Source organism: Ambystoma mexicanum, chromosome 6p (genome assembly GCF_040938575.1).
Source record: "Ambystoma mexicanum isolate Mex_15411 chromosome 6p, UKY_AmexF1_1, whole genome shotgun sequence".
In the NCBI taxonomy this organism is placed as follows: domain Eukaryota; kingdom Metazoa; phylum Chordata; class Amphibia; order Caudata; family Ambystomatidae; genus Ambystoma; species Ambystoma mexicanum.
Genome location: NC_090935.1, coordinates 1,369,202,741 through 1,369,223,271, shown reverse-complemented (window position 1 = coordinate 1,369,223,271; position 20,531 = coordinate 1,369,202,741). Strand labels below are relative to the sequence as shown.

At 46.0% G+C, this 20,531-nt stretch overlaps 1 protein-coding gene across 1 annotated transcript in view; it reads right to left on the bottom strand.

The window, feature by feature from the left end:
• Positions 1-20,531, bottom strand: part of LOC138510432 (serine/threonine-protein phosphatase 2A catalytic subunit beta isoform) — a 161,803-nt gene that overhangs the window by 103,425 nt on the left and 37,847 nt on the right. Inside the window, exons 2-3 of the mRNA XM_069626086.1 lie at positions 2,446-2,655; positions 1,619-1,792 (exon numbers count right to left, since the gene is read on the bottom strand). Of these exons, the coding sequence (XP_069482187.1) occupies positions 1,619-1,792; positions 2,446-2,655 (384 nt within the window). The remainder of the gene's footprint in view (positions 1-1,618; positions 1,793-2,445; positions 2,656-20,531) is intronic.

Below are 20,531 nucleotides of genomic sequence, written 5' to 3'. Positions count from 1 at the left end.
AGGCTGTTGCAGTAGTCCAGCCTAGTAGGTACCAGGGCTCTAGAGACATTGAGCTTCTGGGGAAATGTGAGGAAAGGAAGGATGCCCCCGAGGAGTTGGAAGTGGGCCTTCTTGATGAGGTCCAGGATGTGAGAGAGGAAAGAGGAGGAATCTAAGATGACAGGTTTCTGGGTTCGGATGAAGGGGCGGCTGGGGAGAGCCCTGCTTCTGGGGAAAGGTGAGAAAACGAAGGATGCCTCTTAAGAGTTGGAAGTGAAGTTCACCCGAAATACCCGGCCAGGTACACTATGAGAGCGCAGCCCTCCGGTTGAGTAGAAAAGTAAATTAACAAATATGCTGACCTTGGAAGTGGGGTAGATTGAGATGCGGACTAGATATTGGAGGGACAAAAGACGACCAGGAACCTTTTGTGTTGCTGCCCCATGATTACGTCACTCCTGTGTGTGTGCCCCTATCGCCCCCCCCTTTGCTTAAATTGCACCCGACTTTGATTAGGGAGGCCCCCTACCCCCCCCCCATCCCCTGTCCTTTATGGCTCCAGGTATTGCTGGGTTTTAGTATTTTGTCTGCACATGCGTGTCTAAATCGACGACGGAACATTTGGCCTGCCTCAGTGACTGGGGCAGGGCCACCGGTTTTGGTCATGATGTTCTGAAACATTTCAACTATAAACTGTTAATCTGCACCATAAATTATTAGGGTGGAGGCCCTACACCCCTTGCCTGAGGGTGTGACCGAAAGTATGTAAGGGTCGTCAGGATTCACCCAGAAGAGATACATCAGGTCACCCAAGTACTCCCATTGTTCTAGAGAAGGTGCAGATAGTGTGCCGGAAGGCCTGGTTAGTGCCTTTTGGTGTTGTGGGGGGACAAGCGTGTGGACAGGATTTAAGGAGTAGACCTGGAACACGAGTTGGAAATGGGTTAATGCTAGGACACTGTCTTGCAAGACCAACTGTAATAAGCAAGCCTTTTTGCCCAATCCATTGTATGAATATTAAGAACTGACGTTCATACTCCACAATGCCAGGTAGTCCTTGGTTTGATTCTTCCAATTATGTGTCGATTCTAGAACTCAATTAAAGTGCGGTTGGCTGAAAAGTCACACCTGGAAGAAGGCAACCAATGATTGGGGGGGGAGCCTGGCAGTAACACAGTTTGCCCGCAGTTTGTATAAAATTAGAAAAACCACCCTACCATGATGTGGTTCCATCTATTTTTTTTTACATCCGTCATGACATTTTCCACCAACCTCGGATTCACCAAAACCAATTTTCACTGAACAATGCATTTCAGAGGAACTAGAGCTCAACATGCCTGTGTACAACATTTTAATGTCGTCACACCTTAAACTTTACATTGAAAGATTTTAGATTGGATGAATACAACATTTAAGCCTGGTTGGTCTTTGCATCTTTCTCTGGGTCCTATAAGTGTTTCCACCATTTCCGTATGAGGAGATCAAAAGCTTGCCAAATTTAGATGTGAAATAAAAATCCATAGATCACTACATACATTTTTAGTAGGCTCTCGCATTCGGAAATCTGAGCAATTAAAATTATTCTATGGCTCATTTTACCCGACCAAGCTAGAAAGGAATTCAGCTAAAACATACATACCTGCCCATCTACTAAAGCTGTAAGTGGGAGATAGTCAAATAGATCTGTGAAGTATTTCCAAACATTTGCATTTCCATATTTTCGTAGACATTCATCATAAAAGCCATAAACTTGTGTGATTTGCCGACTTTCGTGGTTTCCCCTCAATATTGTAATGCGCTCAGGATAGCGCACCTGTAAATAGACAAAAAGTAGTTAATAAAAAGCTCAGTGCTTTGATAAGAGTTAATTCGATATATTTATTTTCCCAAGTGCCAAATTAGAAGGTAGCAAGGTCACAGTCAAAGGTGTAGTGGAAATTGTTTTTAAAGGGCGTCCTTCTGCTTGCAATCCATCAGTTTTCAGGCTGTATTTGCGACCAGAAACCCTTTCTTGTAAAAATGGTATCCAGCGATAGTCACCAGGGAAAGGGTCACCAGGGGGGCAACATTTCCCCAAATTTGTATTCCCATGAAAATAAATCCCTTTCCCAAATATTCTAGGAGTTGGAATAGTAATTAATACTAGTCACAGAACATGTGTTGGGGGAATTTTAGGGGTGCAGGTAAGGGGGCGGGTCCTGCCTACCTGGGGAGATTTACCCAAGTGACATTTTCATATGGAACCATACAAAATCAGAGCCAGAGAACACCGCTTGGCATCAAACTCAATAACTTTGCAGCCTCTTGCATGCACATTCACAAGTAACCGTCTAAACCAAAATGAGGAAGGGCCGTATACAATCCTTACTACAGGGAAAGCCAAGCAATAAACAAATGCATTGCCAGGAAACCGGTTATAACTTGCAGGATATGTCGAAGTTAACAGCTGAATAGAGCCATTCATACCTTCAATGCTACAAGAAGTGTCACAGTTTCAACTGAGTAATAGCCTCTGTCCACGTAGTCTCCCATGAATAGATAGTTTGTATCCGGGGACTTTCCTCCAATTCGGAAAAGCTCCATCAAGTCATGGAATTGACCATGAACATCTCCACATACAGTGACAGGGCATCGTACCTCCTGAACATTTGACTCTTTGGTAAGAATTTCTTTTGCCTGAAAAAGAAAGTTTTAAGTATACTGAACATATTTAATCAACCAAACCATTAGCCATTCAAAATCCTCACCATAGCAAAAACTCTGCTGCCAATATGTTGAGCCACAACAAATTCCCCACACAATTGTATTTATTTGTACACATACAGGGAAAAGAAGCTGTTTTGGTCACAAAGGAACATGCCAACTATAACAGATAAACGGGAGGCAGAGATTCTCTTATAATGGGGACGTTCGAGTGGCATGGTGACTGGGTATATTGGACAGAAACCGGGAATAATCTGAAGGAAAACATTAAGATTGAAGATAAATGACGACATTGTAAAAGGTGCATTTTAGTTTTGCAATCTCATTAGATGAGCCCAAGCATTAATAGAACGGCTATTGAAATCAAGTGATAGGCCTTGAAATGTGCACTGTCCTCCATCACTGGGAAGGTAGAATACACTTTTAGCAAGTATGAAAGGTGTGCATATGGCGAAGCAGCATTCTCTGCATGGGGCAAGCAACGTCATGCCCAATAGCCTGCAACTTGAAATGGATCTGAATAAAAACTTCACCAACACGAAGTGCAACAAATATAACAGCTATTGTACACACCACACGCAGGGAATCGAAATTAACAATGGATGAACAGGAGTAAAAAGCAGCTCCTTGTTATCCAGCATTAAATTGCGACCAGGAGCTACCAATGGGGAACGAGGAGCTAGTACAAAGCGCTCTGCAAATAATTGATCTCTTAAGCTTTAAATGTTATATAGATGGGTCCTAATGTTTATAGATTATCCCAAATATACAGAGTGGAATTCACACAGGTATGCTTGTTCAGCATCAGTTGTCCTGGGACGCCGAATGTAGCTGCTGGCGTCAAGCTAACCAGGCTCTTCTTGGCTATAAGCAGGAGCTAAATAGCTCAGCTCCCCTCAATTTCGAACCCTACGTACATAGGATTTCACAGAGGCACATCAAAACAGTTTGCAAGGCTGTATTTACCAATGACCAGGGACCTCGAACCGGGTGTGAGGGGGGGGGAGGAGGGGCGAGTGGTCGTGTAATAATGAGCAACTGTCCCCATGTTGCCAGACAGCAGTCTGGCAACACAGCAACATAATTCCCTCCATTTACGTTCTGGGGCTTAAAATGTGCGCTTTACAGCGCTAACATTAGCGGCTAAATTCCCTGGAGTCTTTCCACTGGCCACAGGATATACCGAAGTGCTGTCACCCCATTGCCTTCTAACACTGGTTCCTCCACATCAGCCACTTGTTGGCAAAGAAGGGTTTACAGCTCTTCAGTGGGCATTTAGTGTTTACGACCACTCCCTGCTGGCTGGCAGTATTGTAAATCGGCGGCGATTTACGTTATCTTTGTCATTGTAATGTGTGCAAGGAAGGGGGGTTGGGGGGGGGGGGGTTGTGGACGCAAATTGTTTTCGCTCTAAGCAGGCCCCCTCCCTAACTACCATGTTGAAATGGATTGGGCCTCCAAACCTCTTCAGCCAGGCCTGCCAAGGATAATTGGTAAAGGGAGCTGGCAGTCAGCCGTACAGGTGCATCGGCCACTTTCAATCCTTAAATATTGGCAAATAATCCCAAAAAATTACAAATAGGGAGTAGAAATACTCCCAACAAAACAAAAAAAGGAAAACATAGAAAAATCTTGCACCCCCTGCTTTCACCCTCACAGCTCTGGATAGGTTTGGAGCAGTAGTGCATGTAGAACCACAGGAAACTATTTTAACTGATGGGAAGAAGTAAACCTCATCTTTTAATATGCCTACAAAATTGGTGCAAAGAAATAAAATTTACATTTCGGTTTTTCAGTTAGAAAATGTTTACTCGCTTCTAAAATCCTCTTGGAGTTGGACTTACTTTTTCACCCCCAAGTCATTTTACTCCCAACTTTAAAAAAATTGGTAGTAAAATACTCCTACCAAATCCTATCTGGAGCACTGGGGGCAGTGATGTAGTGGGGCGGGTGCGAGCAGGGTGGTGGAGGAGAGGTTTGGGAGTAGCTGAGATTAAGCATGGCAGCAGTTAACTGTTGTGGTTTCAGACCACTTAACGAGCCCCTCCTTTATGCAGGGCTCAAAACGTGCACTTGCCACAAGCCAATGGTGAGTGCTACTAAGAAATGGTGTGCTATGCGCAGGTGGAGAATTGGGGCAAGTGACAATGCAGGGCTAGTAGCTTGCAACTAGCAATACGTACCACGGGTGATGGCATCAGTTGCCAATGGCAGGGCAGCCGGGATGGAAATTATTTGACCAGGAGCTGGAGCCAGCTCATGACAGTAAGAAGGTGCTACACCTCTGGGAAATGAGCAAGCATATATCCTGCCACTAACCGAACTTGCACATGAGAAGCAAACTTTATTTTAAAGGTTCTTATACTATGCATTGTTGCCATCTGTGTGGTTTCTTGGCACTCGTGTCCATTATATGTGACCCATTATACTTTAAACATCTTAATGGGTCCTTAAAATCATTTATGCACATTGCCAAAACACACTTCTCGTGTATATGGCACAGTTGGTGTCGCAATACGTCAGGATCTACTAGGCTACAACCAGGAGTTCAATAACGTGCAGCAATTTCGAACCCCCTAGAAAATCAATTTTCCTGGAGGTTTCTTGCATCGCTTTGCGAAGAATTTACACATCGTCTCCCCGCCAACCCCCCACTTCCCCTTCAATCCCTTGGCTACCTCCGGCAGTGATCTAGCTTCTGGCTTCAAACGCCTCGCCAATGTTTCTGGACAGTAGATCACTGCCATTTGGTGGAGTCAAGGATCAGACAGCATAGCACCATCTAGTGGTAAATGCCAAAAGGTAGTTCTATTTGGGTCGCTAGGACAAGGAAAAAGTGCAAATTATTGGCAAAGAGGTACTATCGGGAACCATAGTGAGAAGTTTGCCAAGGTACGAGATTGAGTGTGAAGAGGTGGCAACGAGGACAAACCGCAGGAGGACCAGTCCTAGAATGCATTTCATAAGATTGAAAGGTTTGATGAAAGGCTATCCAGATTCATGCTAAGGCTGTGCCCTGGAAGCAGAGGTGAGTTGTGCGGGATAACAAGGTCAAAAGCTGGCCTCAATTGCACACAACACTAGCATATGGCTAGTGATAATTGCCCCTTGGTGAGTAATTAATGGTATCCCTTTGTGTGTACTCAAACTGAAGGTGGGAGTGACACTACGAGTACTTGAGAGGCAAAGAAAATCAGTTATTTGTGAACTGAAAACCTAGCTACATTTCCCTGCAAAAGACTGTCCCTTGCAATGGGTGCCTAAACCCTGTCCAGCGGTGGTGGGCTGCCTATCTAGGTGAGGGATAGAAGGACACTTTCCCTCTCTAAACTTCTAAACAGGATTTTCTGGGGGGAAACGAATACACTGTATCTGGACTAGTATAGAGTTACACATTTATTACTGTCCACACACCATTCATAAATAAACTGTCAGGTAAAATTATATAGCTTGCTAGAGTCTAGAATAGACTACTTTCTGATTTTTTTCATGAAAGTGTCTATTATAACGGAGTCCTAATATTGCGTGTCTTGGGAAACATTTCCACAATCTAGCAAAAAATATAGATCAAGTTTTAAAGACTTTTCACTTCCAATGACTATATATGGGGAGGGAGGAGTGCGATTATATTTGGCACATCCTCACTAGGTGAATGGTTCCAGTGGAAAAATCTATGCTTTTACAACCTCCAGGACTGACGGTTCAGGAACACTTCCAAACCTTGTTGATCATTCTGTTGCCAGAACAATCTACAGCATTGGTGGCTTCATCAGCACACCATCAGCAAAAGACGCTAATATGGTACAAGCCGTAGTTGTGCATTAGGGTGCTGATGCAGAATCCATGGAGCGTGGTCATTTGTTTATTTTTCCGCTGCTTGTCTGGTTTCCCCATTATTTGCTTGTGCAGCTGCTCTTAAGTGTCAGGATTTTGTGCCAGTCTAGTAGCTTGGAACTGAACATGTTTGCCAGTTAAAAGCATTAAATATCCAAGTAGGATACAGAAAGAATAGATGAGTTATATGCGCCGTTGTAACGAAGTTGGAAACCTTGGTAAATATTTCAACTTGCAAGCTAGCCAGCCATAAAAGGTCACTTGACACCTCAATTGTATTCATACACATAGCATACCATATCTTACTCATCTCAGTAGCCAATGGTGCAAATTGTAAGCCCCATATACCTGGGCACACAGTTTCAGTTGTGTGGTGGCTGCGGAACATACTGGAAGGGAGGCAGAGGAGAACTTAGTGTTTCCAGGTAGGTGGAGATGCAGATTAACAGCATCCTCCCACCCCCGCAGGTCATAGCGTATCACAATAGATGGCAGACTGGCCTAAGTTATGAGCAAATGGTTGAAGAAATGACAATGGCCACCTTATAGTGGGCTTTGAGGATCCCAGATGACAGTGAAAAGAAAACGAGATAACTGGTGCAGGGTTGAAGAACGGGTTGGCAGACCAGAGGATAGGATCCAGTTCAACCAGAGTGGTAGATGGAAGGTCAGAATGGAGGGGTGGTGGTTAAAAGTAGGAAATTAGTGCAAATCTGGTTGCTCCAGACATTTCAGATTTTAGTGTAGAATTAACAAATACATAAGTGAACAGAATGCAATGTAAAAGATTTCAGAGTTGGGACACAATGCAAGGATGAAAGCACAAAAGATTAGACGGGTAAAATAGGGTAACTTTGTAGAGTCAAGGGAAGGTGTCTTGCTTGCCTATGATTAGGCGAGACCATGAGCCTCTTATTTCCATCTCGTTTGAGGCTGTGAAACCAGACCCCCTGGTCATCAGTCATTCATGTAAAAACTCACCCTAGGGTGTGTCTCAGCGCTAAAAAACAGACATGCCTAGGTTCATGTGCTTATCAACATGATTAAACATACAGTCAGGAACTGTAAATTTCTTAGACAAAAGAGATACCACTTTGAATCATACACTTGACACAGGAATTATGTTAATGCATGTAATGACCCATGTTCTGAGGGTTCTTTTCATTAAACAAGCTAAAGCAAAAGCAGATCCAACATAACTATGAACAAGATTGCCATGTGGGCAAAGAGCATGTTCGAATATGTAAATTGTGGTTTGAGTTTAAACGCATGGGTAACCTGCATCTCTCATTAAGCTATTGCACACTATACACCGACAGTCTCCATGCGCACAGCGGGCCCCCACCTGTCACTCACGTGAAGAGCGGGGTGTGCTTCAAATAAACAGCTCCTTCTTGGGTGGTCTAGTAGCTGGGCCTGGCTGCCTTGCTCCCCATGCTGCTGCTCTGCACTCCTCACCAGCCCCTCTGACTTGAATGGACTGGCAAGTCTCCTGGGCTTCCCCTTTTCCTCTTTGTGCTGGACTATATAGGTTTGGAAAAGTGGGGGCTAGAGCTAGCGTGTCAATGTTCAAGGTAGGCCTCCTATGTAATACATCAGGTAGGTTTTTGCACCACAGCGCGCTCTCTGCCCCAGTTTAGTAAAAGCATTCACTGTACTCTAATGGCATTTGTGAAGATCTGTAACATTACGCATGGTCTGCTTCTGCAGGCTATATTAGCCGGCATCAATTGACATCTCCCCCACTTGTTACCCAGTACTTTGTATGGTATACTATGGGCCTTAACTTGGCGAATGTGCAATATGTTTCTGTTCGAATCCTTGACAGATATAACACTCCGTGTGAGGTCAAACGGCTGCTCTCAGATAAGACCTAATGGAGAAGTTAGAGGCTGTTCGTTGTAATTTGTGGTCACCCCCTCTGCCAGAACAGGACAGCACCATTTACTGGATGTCATCTGATCTTGCAGAGCCTACGAATATTTGCTCAGCAAGTGTTGCACACTAACTTCCTATGTTAAAGTGTGCTGTGTGTTTAAAGAACATCTTTCATTGCTACCATGACGGCAGGTCGTGTAAGATATGCACAGCCGTCTTAAACTTAATTGGTCTCAGAGGGGGGGCGATTCCTTGGAGGTAAGAGGGAGCAAGATAATTTATTCAAGGATTGCGTGTGCCTGGTGGGAGAACCAGAATGGATTCAGCCAACCATGTAGTACGGGTAATTTACATTTAGTTCTAGGAAAAGTGGTTTGGGAGCAAAGCGATGGGGCAGATAAAATGAAGTACAACCCCTGTTCTCGCACTTGGCTTGCGGACCGTCGCTCCCTGCATTCCTTTGAACTTGCCCACCTGGCATCCCCTTAGCACTCTCCTAGCCCTTGGGCCACCCCACACCCTTCACTTGCACTCTCCTCTGCCCTTCACTTCCCTTCCCCACCCTAGCGCATCTTGCACTGCCCCCCCCAATCCCAACCTTGCATTTCTCGTTACTGCACCTACATGATCCAAATGACAAGGCAGGACCGTTGCTGTATAGGCCCTTTATAAATACACAATCAGGTTTACGTTAACTATTGTTCTGCGGCATTGATTCACATGCTCCTTAATATTCCCAGCCTCAGCAAAAGAAAATATACAGGCACCTTAAAACTATTTCTCCTCTAAACTAATCACCGTTCACTGGGTCATACTGCCCCCATCCAATGACCGTCATCTTCCTAAACCCCTCTGGCAGCCATCTTCAGATTTGGTAAGCATGTTCAGTGGCAGAATGACCAAGATCATCCGCAGAGTGGTCGGAGGGAGGGTTCGCATTGAAGCCATGCCAGTCCCATGCAGGACAATAGTTACAGGTAAGTAACAAACCTTCTCCAGCATGAGTCTGGCATGGATTCACATGCTACTGAATAACGAATACAAGCAGTACAACATTGCACAACCCAGAATAGGCTAGGCTCACCTGCAAGCAAACAGGTTGCGTAGCACTGCTTGGTCAACTTTGGACTCCTCCCTGGAATCCGTCGATGCAGAATTTCGTGAATGTGTGCGTGGACCTCCATGTAGCCACCCTGCAGCTGTCCAGCAGGGGCACACCAGACTGGAACATAGCCATCGCAGTGATTGCTCTGGTGATTTGCGGTCTAAGACTACCGGACCAACCGATGACATTTCGTGATGACATCGAAAAGCCCCCCCCCCATGAGTCTTGCCATCCGAACCATGTTTTCCTGGGGCAGGAGCCTTTACTGGCGGGAAAGATCTGAAAAGTCCTTTGAAACACTCATTGAGTCGGTGGGACCAAAGCGAGGATCTTCCTGGTGTAGCATGATATAAGCCACCAGATGTATGATGGAGGCGTGTGCCAGTCTGGCCTTGGCCAAGGATCGCAAGTACGGAAGGATCTTTGGGCCCGTGACCCTCAGAGGGGTAGTGATCAGCATCATGTATCGAAACACACCGACGGTAGCACTTCAAGGTCAAGGACGCCTTGGTGAGAACCTCCCTGCAGCCGCTGGCAACTCATACCCTCAAAACTCTAGGGCTGCAGGAGCCAAGCACTCCGGTTCAGCGATCCTGGATCGTGATGAAGGATAGCGCCCGAACCACTCGCAGCTTGACTGGAGGAGACGCAGACAGGCTAAGAAGGCCACGATTGGGCTAGGAGTATCGTCTTGCATTGACACAGTTTGTGTTGATGACGTCTAGCAGGAGAGGGAAAGGAAAAACTCATACAGAAACTGCCCTTCCCACAGGAAGAAGAACACCCACCCCCCACTACCCTCGAGCACCTCAGCTGGTACAATTTGCTGGCAAACTTCTGGCATTTGGAGTTTGCCGCCACAGCCAACAGGTTGATCTGGGGACTGCCCCATTTGATCGATTGTGCACCCGAGCCTGACGAAGCTCCCACTCATGGCAGGATCCCAGTTCCCTGCTGAGGTAGTCTGCAATGGTGTTCTTGTCTCCCGTCAGGAGAGGGACAAGGAACACCCCTTGTCTGACGGCCCAGTGCCACAAGTCCTGTGCTTCCTGAAAGCGCTAGAGTGCTTCCAGACACCCGAATCCAGCGGGCATCCAGGAAATCTTGTAGGGGTCCCCATCTGCAACCTGAGATGGACGAGGTAGATGCAGGACATCATGCCCAGTAACTACTTGATGGCCTGAACGGTGACCGTGTTCGCCGACAGTTGCGTCTTTCATCCAACCTTGTCGACGAAGGCAGACACCGTTCCCCATTTCAACATTAGGCTTTTTTTCATTTAAAGGAGGTATAATACAAAGAATGAAGCCTACATCTTGTAAGGGGGATGTGTTTTTGGCAACGCTTTTGTATGAAGAGCCGGAGGCAGGATGGATCGAGGAACAGGTACTTTTATTCTCAAAAGGGGCCCGCCGTGCCCATCTACACCTCAACTCCTCCAACGGTTCACTGGGTCACGCGAACCAAGCTCCAAGGAGATTCGTTTGCGTGCCCCAGCGTTCCATACATAACATTCTCTACACCTCCCTCCTTAACAAAAACGAGAAACATATCCAATTAACATAACCAAGCTAAAATTTACAATTCTACTTAAATTTTATAATGGAGAAAAGTTGCATTAAAACATTTGAACTCATTCTGACTCCTAAGACTTTTAAGTAACCTTTGTCAGCACTACCAAATTTCCAAATTAAGCACAGATGAACCACACTCTCAATACGATGCGTAGTCTTTCATCCACACTGGTTTTGACCTGGATCTCTGATATCTACCGGAACTGTCATTAACATCTCTACCAACAACATTCTCGCTCTCCTCATGAACACTTCCATCAGAACTGTCGTGAGCACCTTTGCCTTGGGCACTCTCACTCCCACCTTGAACACTTCCACTCTCTTCATCTCTTCTTTTTGCTGTCATTATTTGACTCATTTTTTTCTACTCGCCATATGCTTTCGCAATCCTCCCTTTGGACATACCTCTCCTCCTAATATAACCACACTCTTCCTTACTGTAGAAATCCTTTTTGGACCCACGAACTTGCTGTCCAAACATTTCTTTACCAGTCTGGGATTCTTTACGTATATCATATTCTCCTACTTTCCACTTACGCCCTTTCACTTTCTCACGGGCATCAAAACACAATTTGTTCCTCTCCTGGATCTCCCTGATACATTTCAATATCTGTTTTCTATCCACTTGAACTACTCCTGCTACTCCCAACCACCCTGGACACAATTTAGTCCCTGGTTCTCTTCCTTTAAGAGAAACAAATGGTGATACCTTTGTCACTGATTGCGGGGTAGTGAGATAATTCCATGTCATTATCTCTAACATCTGCTTCCATGGCTGCCTTATCCTCATGGCCAATTGCAAGCCTTCTTTCAAAAAACGGTTTACTCTCTCCACTAGGCCATTGGCCCTTGTGTGATCTAATGCAGTAACATGTCTAATGCTATAACTGCTGAGAAACATTTTCATTGCCGCCGAGACAAACTGAACTCCATTATCCGACACAAGTTCAGTGGGCACCCCCTCGCTTAGGAACATTTTCTCTAAAAATACAATGAGCTCTCTAGCCGTGACCTCTTACTGCTTCCCATTCTACCCATTTCGTGTGAAAATCCACCAACAAACAGAAATTTCAATCCATCTCCTAATCCCATAATGTCCACAGCAACCTTAGACCACGGCTGCTCTGGCATCGTGTTAAAACTCAACAGTGTTTCCCTCGTCACTTGTTTTGTCACTCAATTGACACTCCATGCAATCCTTCACCCACCTTTTTGCCATTTTGTCAATACGCGGCCACCAGAAATTCTGTCTGAGTTTTCTCTTCATCGCACTTTCCCCTGGGTGACCCTCATGAGCCAACTCCAAAAGAGTCTGCTGGATAACCACTGGAGGTACCACACATCGTCCTCTCCTCAATTTGCCATCACTTATGTTCAACTCCTCCTTAACTTCCCACCAAATGTTAAAACTCTTATCCAAATTATTCATGTGGGGCCATTCCTTCACAGTCCATTCTTTGATCAACTTGAGTTCTTCATCAGAATCCTCTCCCTGTAACCACTTTTCTTGAGCCACTGCCTCATTCACCTCAGCTACCACCGATTCTTCCACCGTCTCATCCTCCACTATCTCAGTTTCTCTTAAAGGCATCCTCGATAGACAATCTGCTACCACATTCTTCTTCCCAGGCAGAACACTCAGGTCAAAATTATACCCTTGAAGACCCAAGCCCCACCTGCTTATCCTTGGCGAACCCAAAGCCCACCTTCCACTCTCAAACAACTGTACCAATGACTTGTGATCAGAGCGAACTACAAATCGCCTGCCTCAAGAAAAATTTAAAATGCACCACAGACCAAAACATGGCCGAAGTCTCTCACTCTCGAGATCAATGAATACTTGGACTCCGCCCCCTCAAAGCTCTTGAGGCAAAGGCAATAACTCTCTCCTTATTCTCTTTATCCAATTGTACCAATGTGGCTCCCAACCCCCTCAAGCTAGCATCTACAATCAGAACTGTTTTATCCATGGGATTAAATCTCCCAATAGACAGTGCTTTACGGATTGCTTCTTCGATACCTTCAAATGCCTTCCCACATTCTGGAGACCACTCAAATCTCGACCCCTTTTTAAGTATTCTTATTGGGCCGACACCATTGCAAAATCTTTCACAAAACAATGGTAATATTCTGCAAGGCCTAAAAAAAGACCTCACTTGGTCCTCATCTGTAGGTACAGGGGCTTTTTCTACAGCTTCCACTAAACATTTTTTTGGTCTCACATCCAATTCCTCAATCTCATGTCCGAGATACTCCACCTTCCTCACTGCAATCTTACACTTGTCTCTTCTCAGTCATTCCGGCTTCCGACAACCTTCCCAACACTTGCCTCAAAACTTCATGTTCAGCCTTAGAGTTTGCAAACACAAGCAGGTCATCTTGGAACACTACAACATTCCTCACACCCTCCATCACTTTGTCCATAACTCTCTGAAATACCGCCGCTGCAAGTCCGAATGGCATCCTTCGATACTTGAAAGTTCCAAAAACCGTAATGAACGCCGTCAAATGCTGGCACTCTTCCTTCAAGGGTATCTGGTGATAAGCCAGAGACAGGTCAATCACAGAAAATACTCTGGCCTTATCGAGAGTTGACAACTTGTCACTTATTGGCAAAGGATGCCTGTCCACAAGAATGTTCCTGTTGATGTCCCTCATATCAACACAAAGCCTTATATCACCATTTGCCTTGGCTGCCACGACGACTGGTGATAACCATTCTGAACTTTCACTTTCTTCAATAATTCCTTTCTGTAATAAGGACTCAATTTCAGTCTTAGTCTCTTAGGTTATGAGGTATTGGCCTCACCTTATGCACCTTGGGAACTGCTCCCGCTTTTAAGCGAATCTCCTGTTCAAAGTCTCTCACCATTCCAAATTCTTTAAAAACTGCCGGGAACAACTCCTCCCATTTGTCATGAACCTCAGCTACAGAAACTGGATCTTCGGCACTTGCTTGTATCCTGATTCCAAGCTTGCGCTGTTCCTCCGAGCCTAACCAAGACGAGCCTTCCTGTGTGACAAATACATCTGAATCACAACTTCTGCCCTTATACTTAATCATTGCTTGGAACTTGCCTAACACGTCTATCTTCACATTTCCATAGGCATATGGTTCTATGCCGTGCTCCTTAAAATCCTCTACCTTCCTTTGCAAACAGACTTCATATGTTTTCCTCAAGATCAGCGTCCATGGAGAGCAACTATCCACTTTTAATGCCACCACTCTTCCGTTCTTCATAAACACATTGGTCGGAGCACTCCGCTTGCCGGATACTTCTGATACTTCCAGCACGTGTTTGGTCTGAGTCAGCTGAGCAACATCCGCGTTTTCTTCTTGCTCCGAGATTCTTGCACTAGACCCTATGCACTGCACTTGCCCTGATTCCCTACACACTCTGGCGAAATGTCCTTTTTTCTTGCACTTAAAGCAGAAAATGTTCTTTGCAGGACAAAACGTGCTCGTAGAGATATTGCGATTGCTGCCACATTTGTAGCATTTGACTTCCCTGCTCAAATTCATTTTCTTGAATACTTTCACAGCTGCAACTTCACCGTTTTTTCACTTTTCATCGTGGACATGTATTTAACAACCTCTCTCGTATTTTCATGCTGCTCGTGCAACGCACTACTTGATCCCGTATCAATGAGTCGGTCAGCACTCCGAATTCACATGTGTGACTTAAGGATCTTAGCGCTGCCACAACATTTTCTACCGGCTCCTGTGGCTCCTGAATTCTTTGAAAGAATTTGTGCCTTTCAAATGTAGTGTTTTTCTTTGCCTCAAAGTGGATTTCCAGTTTTCTTTCAGCTATAACGTATTGATCCATATCACCTTGCCCCTCTATTGGGGGCCGAGGCAACCCATCATAGACACTACAACCCCCAGTGCCCAGGTTGTGTAGAAGAATAGCTTCTTTCCTTCCTGCGGCAAATTTGTCGCCCCCAATTGCTACCAGGTAGGTATCAAAAATCTTCTTCCACCTGTCCCACCTTATTGGTGATGCTCCCGGCTCAGATAGGAAAGGTGGGGGGCGGGGCCATGCTAGCTGCAGCCATGATGAATATGGGTTGTCACTTCCTCAACCTAGCCGGACAACCTTGCTTGTCTGTCCCACAAAAGTATTTTGTAATTGTCTCTAAATGCCTTCACCACGGCTTTCTGATACTTAATTGCAACACTGTCTGTGTGCACTTCCCAGCTGTGAGCAGCTTGTGCTGTGAAAGTTTCACATAAAGCTCCCTGGCTTCAAATCCTTTTTTTTTCTCTGGGGCCGGTTGGGCTAGTTTTTCCCTTCGTGCTGAGGGCGTATCCCTCTTGGGCTCCAGAGCCATCACCTAGCCTGCATCCGCCCTTGCCTCCCCTCCTCCTCACCTCTGTGTGTACTGCCAGGGGGGGGGGGCGCAGCTGATTAAACGGCCCTGCGTGGTCCCGGATGCGGGTCCTGCAGCTTCACCAGCGCTGCCGCTCCACCCAGCCCTGGGCCTCCAGCCTTCCGCGCTGGCGAGGCCCTGTGGGCAGGGAGGGGCTGGGGTGGCGCTGCGGGCTGCCTCTTGCTGCGACAGCGATTTTACTTCTCGCTCGCCGTGGGCCGCGGACCGTCTGTGTGCCGTGGCGGGCCCCGTTGTCCTTGACGCCAATGTAAGAAGAGCCGGAGCCAGGATGGATCGAGGAACAGGTAAGTTGGGGCCCGCCGTGCCCATCTACACCTCAACTCCAACGGTTCACTGGGTCACGCGAACCAAGCTCCGTAAGAAAACAAGGAGATTCGTCTGTGTGCCCCAGCGTTTTCCATACATAACATTCTCTACAGCTTTCCAAGGATTGCGTCAAAACACTTGCTTCATTGGTTACACCGTTTGTTAGAAAATATCAAGGAGCCATGGCTAACTCCATTGATGAAGAAAGAGAACCTTGAGCCAACAGTCCCAGGGAACTACAGACCTATCACGAACGTTCCATTTATATTAAAGATAAATGACAAAATAGCCTGTACCCAATATGAAAATGTTGTGCAACAAAGATATCCTGGCTACTGAAAAATCCGGCTTTCGTATAAATTACAGGACAGAGACTGCCATCCTGGATTTAAAATCCAATATTACAGGTATTATTGAGGAAGGTAGTGCAGCGTTACTTCTATTAGACCTTTCATCGGCTTTTGATTAAGTCGACCATGCAGATTGGTTAAGGTAGGGAAATGCACCCCCTGGCGGCAAGCTGGTCCAAATCATTCTTGGGACCAAGGACGGCTGAAGTGGCCAGGGATATTGCCCACTCACAAAGATGACTTTAAACCTGTGGTGTTCCGACAGGGATCATGCTGGTCGCCACTACTGTTTAATGTGTACTCTAAACCCCTACGTGACCATCTTGCCTCTCTGGGTGTCCCGTTTACAAATTACGCACACCCAGATGGTATTTAAACTATCTGGGTTCTATAGCGAAGATGTGGAAAGTGTCAATAAAGTAAAGCCATAAGGATATGAATGGCTGTAAATTCAATGGCTATGAATGACTCAAAACAGAGTTGTTCATTATCGGTACCCAGCAAAAGTTGAAAAACCTAGACACTCGTTACAAATGCTTCATAGTTAATGGCAATGCCATTACAGTTTCGGACTGGTTCTCACCTTTCCTTCAAGAAACATGTTGCATCTCTCAAGTCATCCTGCTCTTGTTACATAACTTAAGCCATATTTGTCTATCTATCAGAGGCAAATAGAGCTCCGATTGCTACAGCCATTGTAAATAACAAGCTGGACTATTGCAATAGTCTTTTGGGAGGCCACTTCGTCCGTCCCCCCCCCCAGGCAAGGCGAGTGCCCCCAGGACCCAGCCCAGAGTCTGGCCTTTTGGTATTTGTAATTGTGTCTACAAAGCGCATGTGCACGCGGCTTCCCCTCCCCCTGGGCAGTTTCCTGGTGCCTCGATCCCACCTTCCACCTGTCCCGATTGGCCCATTACACCCTCATAAAAACAGCCCAGGGCAACCCCCTACTTGCAGCCCCTGTGGCTAAGGGCCCCAAGGCAAAGGGCGGCTTCAACACTTGCGGCTCCAAGATGGGTCTGCTGGTGTCAGCTGGGGAAGCAAATGAAGCCAACAGACACAAACAAAACTGCAACTGTGGCGGGGGCGAGGGGGGTAGAGCAATTGCTGTACTCCAGAAAGCCCCCGGCACTCTACCTTGCCTTTACATAACGAGACTGCCAATAGATTTACACCACGCATACTTAGAGACCAGCCTAAATCTATTCATGCCTGGACTGTAAATGTTGCCTTGCATTACATACTAACATACTTGCCAATGTTAACAAGCACCACACCTAGAGAGAACTGTGAAGATAAGCAGGCGTCACATTTAGACAGGTGTAACAATGTTAGCATGTGACACACCTAGATGGCACGCTGAACTTTAGCATGCGTCGCATCGAGATGGAAATGTAAATGTCAGCATGTGCCACACGTGACAAACTGTGAATGTTATCAAATGCCACACTTGGATGGAACCATTGATAGGATATTGAAGGTTGGCAAGTGCCACACTCAGATGGAATCGTGAATTATAGCAAGCATCACACCGGGACATAACCTCAAGGACAGCAATGCCAATTAACCAATCCACTAGCAACTTCACCCCTCTACATACACCTCTCAAACTCCAACCAAACACAACCACAAGCCCTCTGCATTACAAGGCTTTCTGGGGCCAAAATAGCTTCAGCTATCCTTCCGTAAATACCTCCCCTCTCGAGCTCTTCGCTCCTCCTCCAACTCCCTCAGAGTCAGTAGTGTTTCAAAGAAATGAGCTGGGGTTAGATCTCCGTCTTCGGCTAGGACCTCCCTTGGGAACAGCCTTCCTGCCACTCTAAAACTTGAGGAAAACCATCTCGGGTCCCGGAAGCATATCAAGACCTTCCTCTTGGCTTCTGTCTTCGCCCCCCCTCCTCCCCTGCTCTCTTGGCACCTTGCATCGGGACACCCTCCATCTCTGGTCCCAGGTTCCTGCTCACCATGCCACCCTACCGCACTGACTCCAGGCCACCCCTTGCAATGGGTTTGTATCTTTACCCATACACCCCCCCCCCTTTTCCCTCCTGCACTTATCAGACCCACCTGGTCTGCTGCCTCAAACCTAGCACTTGGCTGCACTACCACTTTGTGCCGATTTTATTATTAATCATGTTTCTCCTTTGCTCAGAACTTTCCACCTTCTCCCTCCCACTCTCCCATGCACTTGCACATTCAAGGTCACTGGGCCTAGTAAGATCGCGGTTTCGTTCTCCCCTCTTCCCCCTCCCTTGCCTTGTCGCTCTCTGAAACACCAGAGTATGAGTGTGATATAAATAAAATATCTCATACAACACAGCAATCCACACAAACTTCACTACACTGCAACAAAACAAACCACAAAGACTCGCACAACAGCACATGACAACTACCGACTGTAAAACACCCCAAGCACAGCCAACTGACCCACCGGGCTGAGGCTGCCAACAGCACATCACTGCTCTTACACTTTTCCAGCTTACTACCACTTACTCCCCCTCCCTTCCCTTTTCCAGAGCTGCCAGAGGACCACTCGGTGATAGTGCGCGGTACAAATATCCCTTAACATCTGTAAGGCCAACATAAAAAGCTACAGGTATCACAGAATGGAGCTGTCCACGCTGTATGTGGGCTGGGTCGATCTCAGATCGCCACATCGTAGGAAGTTGCATTGGCTTCCAGTTGAGCAGCGAATATAATTCAAGGGCTCCGTCCTGGTGTTCAAATGTGTCTCGGGTGAAGCCCCTCCCCATCTCTCCTCAGAATAAAAAGAGCTCCCTTCAGGCTGACTCTTCGTTCAAACAATAACATGAGGCTATACCAACCACGTGTTCTTCGAAAAAAAAGGATTGTGGTGCTGCCTTTAATGCCTGGACACAACCATATGGAATACACTTCCTGTGGCCCTCAGGACCTGTGCATTTACAACCCAGTTTAAAAAAACAATTGAAAAACGCTTTTTTGAGAGAGAGATAGATTAAATGAGTACAAGATCCCTTCTAGAACCGATCACACCATCTTCTTGCAGTCAATTATTTGTTATCCGTTGTCTGTGTGCCCTGAGGCCTTTGGGCGAGTGGCTCAATATATAAAAATGTGTTGCGACGTCCAAACCCACTGATGGCGTGATGCAAGCCCACTTCCCCATCCTAGAAGAGAGTGATGGCCTCCATCTTATCGTCAGGGAGGAACTCTAGGATCAGTCCCAGCTTGTACCACAAATTGTCGTACCTGGCCAGGATCGCCAGTGCATTGGCTGCCTTGGTAGTGGACGCTGCGGTGTAAATCACCTTCTTTCTCATGGCGTCCATCTCCCCACCCCCCCGCCCTCCCCCCTCACTGTCCAGAGGGATCGAAGACTACGACAGGTTAGCTAACTGTTTCCTCGTGGCTGCCGACAGTCAGGCGATGGCTGCAACCTCAGGCACGTAGTCCTGCACCCTATATTTCTTCTCCAGCCTATCCAGTTTGGCTGGAGCCGTGCAAGGGTTCTTCATGAGAGCGCCCGGTTCCAGGTTGGGTTGGTGTACTTTGTGAATGAAATTAATTTATAGATATAAATATGTTGTTTAAATGTGTCTTTGGGTTGTTGATCTTAACTTCTGTTCATCAGAGTGCCAACTCCCCAAACCAACATGGTGGCATTAGTGCCGATTCCCGATTGGAGGTTTTGACCTCCAATTGGGACCTCATGAACTTTAGACCTTTCATACAATTCTAAACTGCCTTTCATTGTTCACCTTCAAGAAGGTCGGTCCCGTTTTGATTTTCCTGTTGCAAGGCCTTTTATGAAATTCTAGTGGGAACAACAGTGATTAATATTATTCCTGAGATCCTGGTCTGCGTGGGACATGCTCAGCTGATAATTTGGTGGGAGCGCTGCGTTCTCAAGCTGGAGAAAAGCTATTTAATTAATTTAATTCCTGTTAGGTATTTATATAATTTAGGTAATTAGATTTGTTCTTTAAAAGACATTGAAGTATTCTGCTCCTGATCTTCAGTTGTCATTTCATTTTTAAACTGATCTTTAAGAAACCAATCTTAGTTTAAATAGCTATGAACGCTGATGCTATCAAAAGACTGCTTGTTTTTGTTGGCGCTTAATAGATTCACAGTTTAGTGACAATTATTGAAGTTCCGATGCAGTGTTATGAAGGATGAAGCGTCCTTTATTTACACTGCGCAGTTTTGTTAGATCAGTGTTTCAAAGTCATTTATTTCATTCCGCACATGCGCGAAGGAGCAGCGTTCGGTGTTGGTCTTTCCGCGTCTCGTATCTGATCCGATTTCAGGGCTATTCAGAACAAGCGCACGAGGGAAGATTTTTTGAAAACCTTCTCGCTTGAGGTCAGACACAATTTGGCTTGAATTCAAATGAATTCTTTTTAACAATTGTAGCATCGATTT